This window comes from Pelobates fuscus, chromosome 4, assembly GCF_036172605.1.
Source record: "Pelobates fuscus isolate aPelFus1 chromosome 4, aPelFus1.pri, whole genome shotgun sequence".
NCBI lineage: Eukaryota > Metazoa > Chordata > Amphibia > Anura > Pelobatidae > Pelobates > Pelobates fuscus.
Window position 1 is genome coordinate 8,653,125 of NC_086320.1, and position 13,400 is coordinate 8,666,524.

The 13,400-nt window shown below is 43.6% G+C and overlaps 1 protein-coding gene across 1 annotated transcript in view; it reads right to left on the reverse strand.

Annotated features, from left to right (window-relative positions):
- Window positions 1-3,248: 3,248 nt before the first annotated feature.
- The window catches only part of LOC134607677 (phospholipase A2 inhibitor NAI-like), a 66,284-nt gene continuing 56,132 nt past the window's right edge, over window positions 3,249-13,400 (reverse strand). The window contains exon 6 of the mRNA XM_063450219.1: window positions 3,249-3,425. Coding sequence (XP_063306289.1) covers window positions 3,274-3,425 — 152 coding nt within the window. The 3' untranslated portion in view covers window positions 3,249-3,273. The remainder of the gene's footprint in view (window positions 3,426-13,400) is intronic.

Below are 13,400 nucleotides of genomic sequence, written 5' to 3' on the forward strand. Positions count from 1 at the left end.
TCTAACTCTCGTCCTTTCAGGGCAATACACTTATTAAGATGTTTCCCTATTTGTGATTGCATGATTAGGCACGCATTGCTCACTACATTCCTCCCCCCTCCTCATTCCAGACACTTAAACCCATAATTACGGAAAACAAAGTAAAAACTTTAAAATATTTAAGTTGCTGTGAAGAGGCAAAGGTGTGAAAGATTTGAGGGTTTATTCGCATAACAGTTAACTTGCTGTGATTGGAGAATCCACGCTATATACATGTAGCATTGTAGCATTGTTCTAACTCAATTATTTTTCCATTTCAGTTCTTCGTTCGCTGCAATAAATTGTTTAGTGAATACATTCTTTGGTATAATAAAGTATAGTGACTGCATGACCAGACCACAAGCTGAAAATATAAAAGAACATACCAACTGGAGATACACCTGAGGAGGCTGCGTTAATACAATTAACACCATTAATATACAATGTGTACGTTTAGTGTCCTCTTTATTTAGAATTAAGGTAAAAAAATGTCAAGAGACAAGGTTTATACAACTGCACTATAACAGATATTAGCAAAACATACAGATTTTACAGAAATTGTACATATAACAACGCAGATATAAATGTATTTACAAAACAGCGCAGAGACTGCTATTGTGAATCAAGGCTTCATTGTGCAATAATCTGGGCGGTAAATATAAATAAATCATAAATAACTCATCTTTCATCTGGGTAATACTTTCCCAGCACAGAGTCAGTCATTGCGGTCATTGTTTAGGGTAAGTAGATAATCAGTGTACTCGGCTGCTTATTGTACAGTGCCGAGTACTGTAGACACCTTAACCACAAGCCATTCAATTCAAAGTCTGAATGTCTCACTGAGAGGCTGGTAAATACAAGACGGTCTCGCCATTATCCCTAATATTTACACTTAGAACAGAAGGCTGGCCTGGATGATATTTGCGATTCAAACTCAGGAGTATTACAATTATCACAGAATATCCCAGCTATCATAATATTAGTATTTCGCTTTAAGACAGAGCTTTTTAAGCAGGTTTGTTTCATGAAATAGTATTTACAGACAGGATTATTCACCAAACCTCAAATTATAGCAAATCGAAATCTGAACGGCAAAGATGGAGGCTAAAGTCGCCAGGCTGTGATTAGAGGCTGTGTCGGAGAACTTCCCCAGATCAGTTATTTTACATTAAGTGCTGATATTTGGATGTTAGTTCTGTGCAGTTCAGAGTTAAGTCAGTAACCCTGCCAGTAATTTATTAACCAATAACAAAGCTTGACATTGATGTGGATATGGCCCGCCATCTTGTCGGAGTCACTATATACTGAAATTGGCCCAGCTCTTCTCATCGGTATTATAAACTCAGACACCCAGCTACCGATATGGGCCTCGCTAATAGAGAGGAGGCTGCGGAGCACGCTGCACTGATTGGCTGCAGTGTATCCGAAAACGGATTATTAGCTGTAAATATTAACTCCAGCAGTTATTACAGTTATTAGTTTGTGGGTACAGTGCCGTGGGACCTGTCTGGGCCTCGCTCAATATCTCACATTTATCTATGGTAAAAATAAAGAAGGAAAACAAAATGTTCTGCGAAACACTTCCAATTTACATATTTTCGAACACAATCCAGAAATCTATTTTATCTATAAAATCGATTTGATTCTCTACTAAAGTGGCTTCATGTCATTTCAAATAATAAATGAGAGTCACGGTATTATGCAGTAGGTGGGTAATACTGAGTACAGGAGCTTTATACAGAGGCAGGTGGCTATGACGAGCAGGGGGGTGTAATACTCAGTACAGGAGCTTTATACAGAGGCAGGTGGCTATGACGAGCAGTAGGTATGTAATACTCGGTACAGGAGCTTTATACCGAGGCAGGTCGCTATGACGAGCAGGGGGAGTGTAATACTCAGTACAGGAGCTTTATACCGAGGCAGGTCGCTATGACGAGCAGGGGGAGTGTAATACTCAGTACAGGAGCTTTATACAGAGGCAGGTGGCTATGACGAGCAGGGGGGGGGTGTAATACTCAGTACAGGAGCTTTATACAGAGGCAGGTGGCTATGACGAGCAGGGGGTGTGTAATACTCAGTACAGGAGCTTTATACCGAGGCAGGTCGCTATGACGAGCAGGGGGAGTGTAATACTCAGTACAGGAGCTTTATACAGAGGCAGGTGGCTATGATGAGCAGGGGGGGTGTAATACTCAGTACAGGAGCTTTATACAGAGGCAGGTGGCTATGACGAGCAGGGTGTGTGTAATACTCAGTACAGGAGCTTTATACAGAGGCAGGCGGCTATGACGAGCAGGGGGTGTGTAATACTCAGTACAGGAGCTTTATACAGAGTCAGGTGGCTATGACGAGCAGGGGGAGTGTAATACTGAGTACAGGAGCTTTATACAGAGGCAGGTGGCTATGACGAGCAGGGGGGGTGTAATACTCAGTACAGGAGCTTTATACAGAGGCAGGTGGCTATGACGAGCAGGGGGGGTGTAATACTGAGTACAATAGCTTTATACAGAGGCAGGTGGCTATGACGAGCAGGGGGGGTGTAATACTCAGTACAGGAGCTTTATACCGAGGCAGGTGGCTATGACGAGCAGGGGGGGTGTAATACTCAGTACAGGAGCTTTATACAGAGGCAGGTGGCTATGACGAGCAGGGGGAGTGTAATACTCAGTACAGGAGCTTTATACAGAGGCAGGTGGCTATGACGAGCAGGGGGTGTGTAATACTCAGTACAGGAGCTTTATACCGAGGCAGGTGGCTATGACGAGCAGGGGGTGTGTAATACTCAGTACAGGAGCTTTATACAGAGGCAGGTGGCTATGACGAGCAGGGGGTGTGTAATACTCAGTACAGGAGCTTTTTTACCGAGGCAGGTGGCTATGACGAGCAGGGGGTGTGTAATACTCAGTACAGGAGCTTTATACAGAGGCAGGTGGCTATGACGAGCAGGGGGTGTGTAATACTCAGTACAGGAGCTTTATACCGAGGCAGGTGGCTATGACGAGCAGGGGGTGTGTAATACTCAGTACAGGAGCTTTATACAGAGGCAGGTGGCTATGACGAGCAGGGGGTGTGTAATACTCAGTACAGAAGCTTTATACAGAGGCAGGTGGCTATGACGAGCAGGGGGAGTGTAATACTCAGTACAGGAGCTTTATACAGAGGCAGGTGGCTATGACGAGCAGGGGGTGTGTAATACTCAGTACAGGAGCTTTATACAGAGGCAGGTGGCTATGACCAGCAGGGGGAGTGTAATACTCAGTACAGGAGCTTTATACCGAGGCAGGTGGCTATGACCAGCAGGGAGAGGTCCAAGCCGTGGCCTTTGTCAGTACACACGACTTTATTAAGGAATTCCAGCTCCAGGTTACAGGCAGACTGAGTTGCGCAGCCCTTCATTGCAAATGTCACTGTAAGAGAAAAAGGCATCGATCCAGTTAAATATTTATAGAATTTCAATTCATTCATCCAGTTATCTCCCTGAAAACCTTATACACATCACACAATAAACAAAAACCAGAAAGGAGGAGAGACTGACAATCAAACAGCGCTGGCAGAGGAACGGGGGGACTGGCAGCAGCCAATCAGAAGGCTTGGATTTTACTGATCTCGTTTGGATCCGTTAGAGTTCTATGTTTTCCTAGTGTGACGGAAAGGAGGGATTGTATTTCCGACGGGAGGGAATACTATTCTCGGTCTTTCTTTGCTCCTTTAACAGTAAATAAATAATACGTGAACCAGCTTGAATAGACATGGTGCTCAGAGATCAGCCCAGTCTATATACGCCAATCTCGGAGCATTCCTCCTCTTTCTTCCTTGTTAACCTTAAAGAAATATTCCTAGCACCATAACCACTACAATGTACGGAGTCAAACTGTTTAAGAATGATTTGAGTGATGGCTCTCAGCCAATGAGCTGGGCCCTTCATTACATGGCTTAAAGCGGCACTGTCATGCCGAACTTACCTTTCCTCAATCTCTTCCTCTTCTCCCCCTCTCTCAGGATCTGTTATTCTTTTCTTCCTGTCTTCTTTAGTTTTCTTTAAAACCATAAGACAAAGTAGGGACTCTTTGTCTTATGGGATTCCTCCGCTTGACCAGCTCTGACCAGCGGAGGAGCAAAGTGTGCTTCATTTCCGCTGGTCAGAGCAATTTTCCCATGATCCCTAGCTTTCCTCCCAGTTCCCACAATGCTTCCTGTCAGTAATGCCGAAAGTCCTGTCACTTAGACAGAACGCCGGCAAAACTGCTGAATTGCATCCTAACAGAATGAGCACTGTTTCTCCATTGGTGTTAGGATGCAATTCGGTACTTTGATCGTATCGGAATTTCATTCAAATGAATGAAACTCCGATCCTATTCATTGCTGTGGCTGCATCTTGCAGCCGCTTAGTAGATAACTCCCTAATTCCCACGGTATCAGGGAGCTATCTACTAAAAGGCTGAAAGACCTAAACTGGTCTTTCAGCCAAATTTACTAACACTAAGTAAAAATGACTTGGTATTAGTAAATAATATGCCCCTACTCGCTATACCGTGAGTAGGGGCATGTCTAGTAAGCAGTGAGCAGCCTGTGGCGGCGGGTGGGGGCCATAATAGTAATAAGGGGGGGGGACCTACTGTCCTCCAGCCCCCGGCCCCCACCCCTGGGCGGCGGGTGGGGGCCCTAATGGAAAAAAGGGGGGGGGGACCTACTGTCCTCCCCCCCGGCCCCCACCCCTGGGCGGCGGGTGGGGGCCATAATAGTAATAAGGGGGGGGGGATCTACTGTCCTCCCCCCCCCGGCCCCCACCCCTGGGCGGCGGGTGGGGGCCATAACGATAATGGGGGGGGGACCTACTGTCCTCCCCCCCGCCCCCACCCCTGGGCGGCGGGTGGGGGCACTAAGTAAATTCCCCCCCCCCCCCCCATCAAGGTGACTAGGGGTGCCCAAGCCCCTAGTCACCCACCCCCCACCCAAATAAAAAATGCCCCTACCTACCCCCCTCACCCTAAAAAATAGTGAGGGGGGAATAAAATTGCTAACCTGTAAAGTAAAATTAAACTTACCATTCGACGTCTTCTTTTTTCTAAAATCTTCATTTTTCAGCCCCAAAAAAGGCCAAATAAAAAACCATCATAGCCGTCGAACTAAAAATAAAATAAAAAACCCGTGCGCAAAAAAAAAAACCTGACGAAAAGAAAAAACCCGAGCGCACAAAAAAATAATCCATCTTCACCCATGGAGGGCTCCGCGCAGACTGAGCTCCGCAGGGCGGGGCAAGGCTTATAAAGCCTTGCCCCGCCCTGCAATTAGCCTAAGAACACTCTGATTGGTGGGTTTAAGCCAATCAGAGTGCTCTTTGTCATTTTACAAGCGTGGGAAAGTTCTTTGGAATTTTCCCACGCTTGTAAAATGACACAGAGCACTGTGATTGGATGGCTTGAAAGCCATCCAATCACAGTGCTCTGTGTCATTTTACAAGCGTGGGAAAGTTCTTTGGAACTTTCCCACGCTTGTAAAATGACACAGAGCACTGTGATTGGATGGATTTAAAGCCATCCAATCACAGTGCTCTGTGTCATTTTACAAGCGTGGGAAAATTCCAAAGAACTTTCCCACGCTTGTAAAATGACACAGAGCACTGTGATTGGATGGCTTGAAATCCATCCAATCACAGTGCTCTGTGTCATTTTACAAGCGTGGGAAAATTCCAAAGAACTTTCCCACGCTTGTAAAATGACACAGAGCACTGTGATTGGATGGATTTCAAGCCATCCAATCACAGTGCTCTGTGACACTTTACAAGCGTGGGAAAATTCCAAAGAACTTTCCCACGCTTGTAAAATGACAAAGAGCACTCTGATTGGCTTAAACCCACCAATCAGAGTGTTCTTAGGCTAATTGCAGGGCGGGGCAAGGCTTTATAAGCCTTGCCCCGCCCTGCGGAGCTCAGTCTGCGCGGAGCCCTCCATGGGTGAAGATGGATTATTTTTGTGTGCGCTCGGGTTTTTTCTTTTTCGTCGGGTTTTTTTTTTGCGCACGGGTTTTTTATTTTATTTTTAGTTCGACGGCTATGATGGTTTTTTATTTGGCCTTTTTTGGGGCTGAAAAATGAAGATTTTAGAAAAAAGAAGACGTCGAATGGTAAGTTTAATTTTACTTTACAGGTTAGCAATTTTATTCCCCCCTCACTATTTTTTAGGGTGAGGGGGGTAGGAAGGGGCATTTTTTATTTGGGTGGGGGGTGGGTGACTAGGGGCTTGGGCACCCCTAGTCACCTTGATGGGGGGGGGGGAATTTACTTAGTGCCCCCACCCGCCGCCCAGGGGTGGGGGCGGGGGGAGGACAGTAGGTCCCCCCCCATTATCGTTATGGCCCCCACCCGCCGCCCAGGGGTGGGGGCCGGGGGGGGGGAAGGACAGTAGACCCCCCCCTTATTACTATTATGGCCCCCACCCGCCGCCCAGGGGTGGGGGCCGGGGGGAGGACAGTAGGTCCCCCCCCCCTTTTTTCCATTAGGGCCCCCACCCGCCGCCCAGGGGTGGGGGCCGGGGGCTGGAGGACAGTAGGTCCCCCCCCTTATTACTATTATGGCCCCCACCCGCCGCCCAGGGGTGGGGGCCGGGGGCTGGAGGACAGTAGGTCCCCCCCCCTTATTACTATTATGGCCCCCACCCGCCGCCCAGGGGTGGGGGCCGGGGGGTGGAGGACAGTAGGTCCCCCCCCCCCCTATTACTATTATGGCCCCCACCCGCCGCCCAGGGGTGGGGGCCGGGGGGTGGAGGACAGTAGGTCCCCCCCCCTTATTACTATTATGGCCCCCACCCGCCGCCCAGGGGTGGGGGCCTGAGGGGAGGACAGTAGGTCCCCCCTCATTCCCATTATGGCCCCCACCCGCCATCCAGGGGTGGGGGCCGGCGGGGGAGGACAGTAGGCCCCCCGTCCCCCCCTTATTACCCTTTTTTTTTTTTTTACAGTGAGCAGCCACAGGCTGCTCACTGTTTAGTGGACATGCCCCTACTCGCGATATAGCGAGTAGGGGCATTGGGGAGATTTTAATCTCCCTTGTGCTATTATGGGGGTCATATTGACCCCCATAGAGTGAGGGGGGGACCTGGGGGGCTTATGAAGTGGTGGGGAGCTCTGCTCCCTGCCGCTTCTATAGTTACATATTACAAGGAGGGAGCTGCACGCCGGTAGCTCCCTCCTTGTAATAAACTGAACGAACAAACTAACACGGATACACAGTGTTAGTTTGTTCGTCTGATTTTTTCTATTCATTCATTCGTCTGTCTGATGAATGAATGAATAGGTGAAATTCCCGTTCGCATGTCCAGGTGTTTCACTGGGCATGTGCGGGAATCTCACAGTCTGTGTAGTGTGGGTAGATGACGTGTCCCATAGGGACTTCACCTACCCACACAAAGATGGCGGCGCCCTGAATAAAGATCGGGCAGAAAATAAAGAATAAAAAATAGGTAATGTGGGGGGCATAGGGGCATTTGGGGGTGACTAGGGGGTCGATTGGATGTAGTTGAGGCGGGAGGGGGGTTAAAAAAAAAACGGAATTCGGCATGACAGTGCCGCTTTAACTCAGGAAAAAAGCAACTGCAGAATAAATACAGGTGATACTCGAAAAATTAGAATATCGTGCAAAAGTTTATTTATTTCAGTAATGCAACGTAAAAGTGGAAACTAATATATGAGAGACGCATTACAAGCAAAGCAAGATAGTTCAAGCCGTGATTTGTCATAAGTGCGATGATTATGGCTTACAGCTCATGAAAACTCCAAATCCACAATCTCAGTAAATTAGAATATTGTGTAAAGGTGCGATATTCTAGGCTCACAGTGTCCCACTCTAATCAGCTAAGTAAGCCATAACACCTGCAAAGGGTTTCTGAGCCTTTAAATGGTCTCTCAGTCTGGTTCAGTAGGAATCACAATCATGGGGAAGACTGCTGACCTGACAGTTGTACAGAAAACCATCATTGACAACCTCCATAAGGAGGGAAAGCCTCAAAGGGTAACTGCGAAGGAAGTTGGATGTTCCCAAATTGCTGTATCAAAGCACATTAATAGAAAGTTATGTGAAATGGAAAAGTGTGGAAGAAAAAGGTGCACAAGCAGCAGGGATGTCTGCAGCCTGGAGAGGATTGTCATGAAAAGGCCATTCAAAAATGTTGGGGACTTTCACAAGGAGTGGACTGAGGCTGAAGTCAGTGCATCAAGAGCCACCACTCACAGACGGATTCAGGCCCTGGGGAGATAGCGCAGCTAAGCGGACAAGGGCACATGTAGGAGTGTGGGGATAGATGCATGGGATTGGTTGGGAAAGAGTCTGTAGGTGTGATTATGTTCTGTGTAAGTTAGTGTGGGGGAGGTCTTACCTCAGTGCCACTTGGGATTCGGGCCAGCAAACAGCTTCCCTCCCGCCTGCCCTATTAGTTTATTTAGTCACAGCTAGCCGGGGGTATGTCCTTGCCAATTGAGTTTCAGGGGTTACGTTTAAGTATATGGAATGAGATGAACAAGTTTTTAAGGTCTCAACCTCCCCTGCTTCAAAAGGTTAACATTAGGTTGCCTGAAGTCTCCTGCACATCGAGCGTGGATAAGGTCGGCTGATGGCGGGCATTAGAAAGATATGATTTTTATGACGAGGGGGGAGGTGAGAGGAAGTGGTGATTAGGAACCACTGTATGTTTATTGGCAAGGACGGTTGGGTCACTGTATAACACTATGTGTGGAGTTATATATGTATATATGTTAATTTATGCTTATTTATGTCTAACGTTTTTGGTTACAGAAAAAGAAGAGATTTAATAAATAAAGTTATGGATGTGTTATGCAGTAATTTAGTTTGTGATAATAAATGCTGTGGCCTGTTCATCCATACTAAGTGGTCTGTCGTTATTGGGGGGTTGAATGGGGTTAGTTTTTGTTCTAGGCTGCATCGCGATTCCCCACTACGTACATACATGGACATGGGCTTTAGATGTCGTATTCCTCTTGTCAAGCCGCTCCAGAACAACAAACAATGTCAAAAGCGTGTTACCTGGGCTAAAGAAAAACAGGCATGGTCTGTTGCTCAGTGGTCCAAAGTCCTCTTTTCTGATGAGAGCAACTTTTGCATCTCATTTGGAAACCAAGGACCCAGCATCTGGAGGAAGAATGGAGAGGCACACACTGCAAGATGCTTGAAGTCCAGTGTGAAGTTTCCACAGTCTGTGTTGATTTGGGGAGCCTTGTCATCTTCTGGTGTTGGTCCACTGTGCTTCATTAAGTCCAGGGTCAACGCAGCAGTCTACCAGGAGATTTTGGAGCACTTCATGCTTCCTTCTGCAGATGAGCTTTATGGTGATTCTGACTTCATTTTCCAGCAGGACTTGGCACCTTCCCACACTGCCAAAAGCACCAAAGCCTGGTTCAATGACCATGGGGTTACTGTGCTTGATTGGCCAGCAAATTCTCCTGACCTGAACCCCATAGAGGATCTATCGGGCATTGCCAAGAGAAAGATGAGAGACATGAGACTGAACAATGCTGAAGGCCGCTATTGAAGCATCCTGGTCTTCCATAACACCTCAGCAGTGCCAAAGGCTGATAGCTTCCATGCCACGCCGCATTGAGGCAGTAATTGCTGCAAAAGGGTCCCAAACCAAGTACTGAGTCCATATGCATGCTTATACTTTTCTGAGGTCCAATATTGTTCTATGTACACTATTAGACTATTAGTTTCCCCTTTTACGTTGCCTTAATGAAATAAATGAACTTTTGCACGATATTCTAATTTTTCGAGTATCGCCTGTAGATACGTGATTAAATAAAAATAACTCATATGGAAAGAAAAATCACAGAATAATAGAACACTAAAATGGAAATTAGAAATGTGTGTGGGGAAAAAAAAAAGATTGAGATTTTTTTTAGATTCGCTAATTTTCTAATTTCTATTAATCCCAAATTTTTCCCACATGAGTGTACCAACTTCGGGAGTTATATATTGCTGGAAGAGCAAAGGAAAGGCCCCTTTCTTAATTTTACTCTCTCAGTAGTTTAGCAGATAACTCCCTGATTTGACATTCATATTTATGGCAATCTCACATAAAGAGAGGGCTTTAGGGAGTTATCCACTAAACAGCTGAAAGATCGACGTTAAGAAAAGGGCTCTTTTCTTAATTTTGTGCTTTCAGTTTTTTAGTGAATAACTCCCTAATTTGCTATCCTTATCAAAAGGAATGGATCCAAAATGATTTTATTTGTTACGTTTTTGCTTCTTTTCAGTTTCCCCAATTCAGAAATTTAGACAAAATTCAATTCATAATCAAATTAATTGTACATGTCCAATAAAATATTAACAACGGAATAAATGAATCCTTATAATGTTAAATTTTCAGATGCACTGCTTAATGACAAGCCCCATGGACCATCGGAGGAACGCCGGGTGACTGGTGTTTTTTATAAAGGGATCATGTCCTGTTTGTATGTTTCAACCCTTAGTTCTAATAAATGTTACCCTTTTTAACTTAATCGTGAGAGGGAAGGAAAGCATGTAATATCTGACAATGTATCATAAGTCCATCTCTGCAGAACTCTCTATGCTGCTCTTTCCCCCATCTACGATACAATAAAAGCTTTAAACCGTCCAATGCTTTGTTGCGAAAACAGCCCTAATTCTTCCTTGGAGCTTAGGGACATGTTAAGACAGAGACACCGATACCATCACTCCTAATAGTTTGGTTATTACCCATCTGAGGGCATTAAATAGATTTACCCAGAGTTATACCTGAGCAGTTTAATGTCGGTTTATATTCCACGCGTTTTAGACTAAACACCTTGTAGTAAGGCTTTCAGGTCTCACTATAGAATATTGTGTTTTTATATTGAGGATCTCACCGGTTTAACCAATTATTACACACATTATATATGTGTTACTTATTCAGTAAAATATTCAATGTTTTACATTATTTGGGTGCATGTTAGAGTAAACACATGGTGTTCTACAGTACAGTGTTACGGTGCAATAACATGGTATTATAGAGTCCAATTTTAGGGTGTAATCAGCTTTTATTTTAGGGTACAGTGTTACAGTGTAATCATGTGTTATGTAAGGGTACATTGTTAGGGTGTAATCAGGGTTATATTAAGGTGCAGTATTAGTGTAATCACATGTTAATATAAGGGTACATTGTTAGGATGTAATGAGGGTTATATTAAGGTGCAGTATTAGTGTAATCACATGTTAATATAAGGGTACATTGTTAGGGTGTAATGAGGGTTATATTAAGGTGCAGTATTAGTGTAATCACATGTTAATATAAGGGCACATTGTTAGGGTGTAATCAGGGTTATATTAAGGTGCAGTATTAGTGTAATCACATGTTAATATAAGGGTACATTGTTAGGGTGTAATGATGGTTATATTAAGGTGCAGTATTAGTGTAATCACATGTTAATATAAGGGTACATTGTTAGGGTGTAATCAGGGTTATATTAAGGTGCAGTATTAGTGTAATCACATGTTAATATAAGGGTACATTGTTAGGGTGTAATCAGGGTTATATTAAGGTGCAGTATTAGTGTAATCACATGTTAATATAAGGGTACATTGTTAGGGTGTAATCAGGGTTATATTAAGGTGCAGTATTAGTGTAATCACATGTTAATATAAGGGTACAGTGTTATGGTGTAATGAGGGTTATATTAAGGTGCAGTATTAGTGTAATCACATGTTAATATAAGGGTACATTGTTAGGGTGTAATCAGGGTTATATTAAGGTGCAGTATTAGTGTAATCACATGTTAATATAAGGGTACATTGTTAGGGTGTAATGAGGGTTATATTAAGGTGCAGTATTAGTGTAATCACATGTTAATATAAGGGTACATTGTTAGGGTGTAATCAGGGTTATATTAAGGTGCAGTATTAGTGTAATCACATGTTAATATAAGGGTACATTGTTAGGGTGTAATCAGGGTTATATTAAGGTGCAGTATTAGTGTAATCACATGTTAATATAAGGGTACATTGTTAGGGTGTAATCAGGGTTATATTAAGGTGCAGTATTAGTGTAATCACATGTTAATATAAGGGTACATTGTTAGGGTGTAATCAGGGTTATATTAAGGTGCAGTATTAGTGTAATCACATGTTAATATAAGGGTACATTGTTAGGGTGTAATCAGGGTTATATTAAGGTGCAGTATTAGTGTAATCACATGTTAATATAAGGGTACATTGTTAGGGTGTAATGAGGGTTATATTAAGGTGCAGTATTAGTGTAATCACATGTTAATATAAGGGTACATTGTTAGGGTGTAATCAGGGTTATATTAAGGTGCAGTATTAGTGTAATCACATGTTAATATAAGGGTACATTGTTAGATTGTAATGATGGTTATATTAAGGTGCAGTATTAGTGTAATCACATGTTAATATAAGGGTACATTGTTAGGGTGTAATGAGGGTTATATTAAGGTGCAGTATTAGTGTAATCACATGTTAATATAAGGGTACATTGTTAGGGTGTAATGAGGGTTATATTAAGGTGCAGTATTAGTGTAATCACATGTTAATATAAGGGTACATTGTTAGGGTGTAATGAGGGTTATATTAAGGTGCAGTATTAGTGTAATCACATGTTAATATAAGGGTACATTGTTAGGGTGTAATGAGGGTTATATTAAGGTGCAGTATTAGTGTAATCACATGTTAATATAAGGGTACATTGTTAGGGTGTAATGAGGGTTATATTAAGGTGCAGTATTAGTGTAATCACATGTTAATATAAGGGTACATTGTTAGGGTGTAATCAGGGTTATATTAAGGTGCAGTATTAGTGTAATCACATGTTAATATAAGGGTACATTGTTAGGGTGTAATCAGGGTTATATTAAGGTGCAGTATTAGTGTAATCACATGTTAATATAAGGGTACATTGTTAGGGTGTAATCAGGGTTATATTAAGGTGCAGTATTAGTGTAATCACATGTTAATATAAGGGTACATTGTTAGGGTGTAATTATTATTATTATTATTGCCATTTATATAACGCCAACAGATTCCGTAGCGCTTTACAATATTTTGAGGGGGGGGATGTAACAATAAATAAGACAATTACAAGAAAACTTACAGGAACAATAGGTTGAAGAGAACCCTGCTCAAATGAGCTTACAGTCTATAGGAGGTGGGGTATTAGAAACATTAGGATAGGAAATATCAGGTAGGAGTGAAGCAGAGCTGGAGAAGAGAGCAAAGCACTATCCCATAGGAGAGAGCAAGAGACAGGTATGTAAGGGAGAGATTACTCTGGGAGGCCATACGCTTTCCTGAAGAGATGGGTTTTAAGGCCCTTCTTAAATGATTGAAGACTAGGGGAGAGTCTGATGGCAGTAGGCAAGTTATT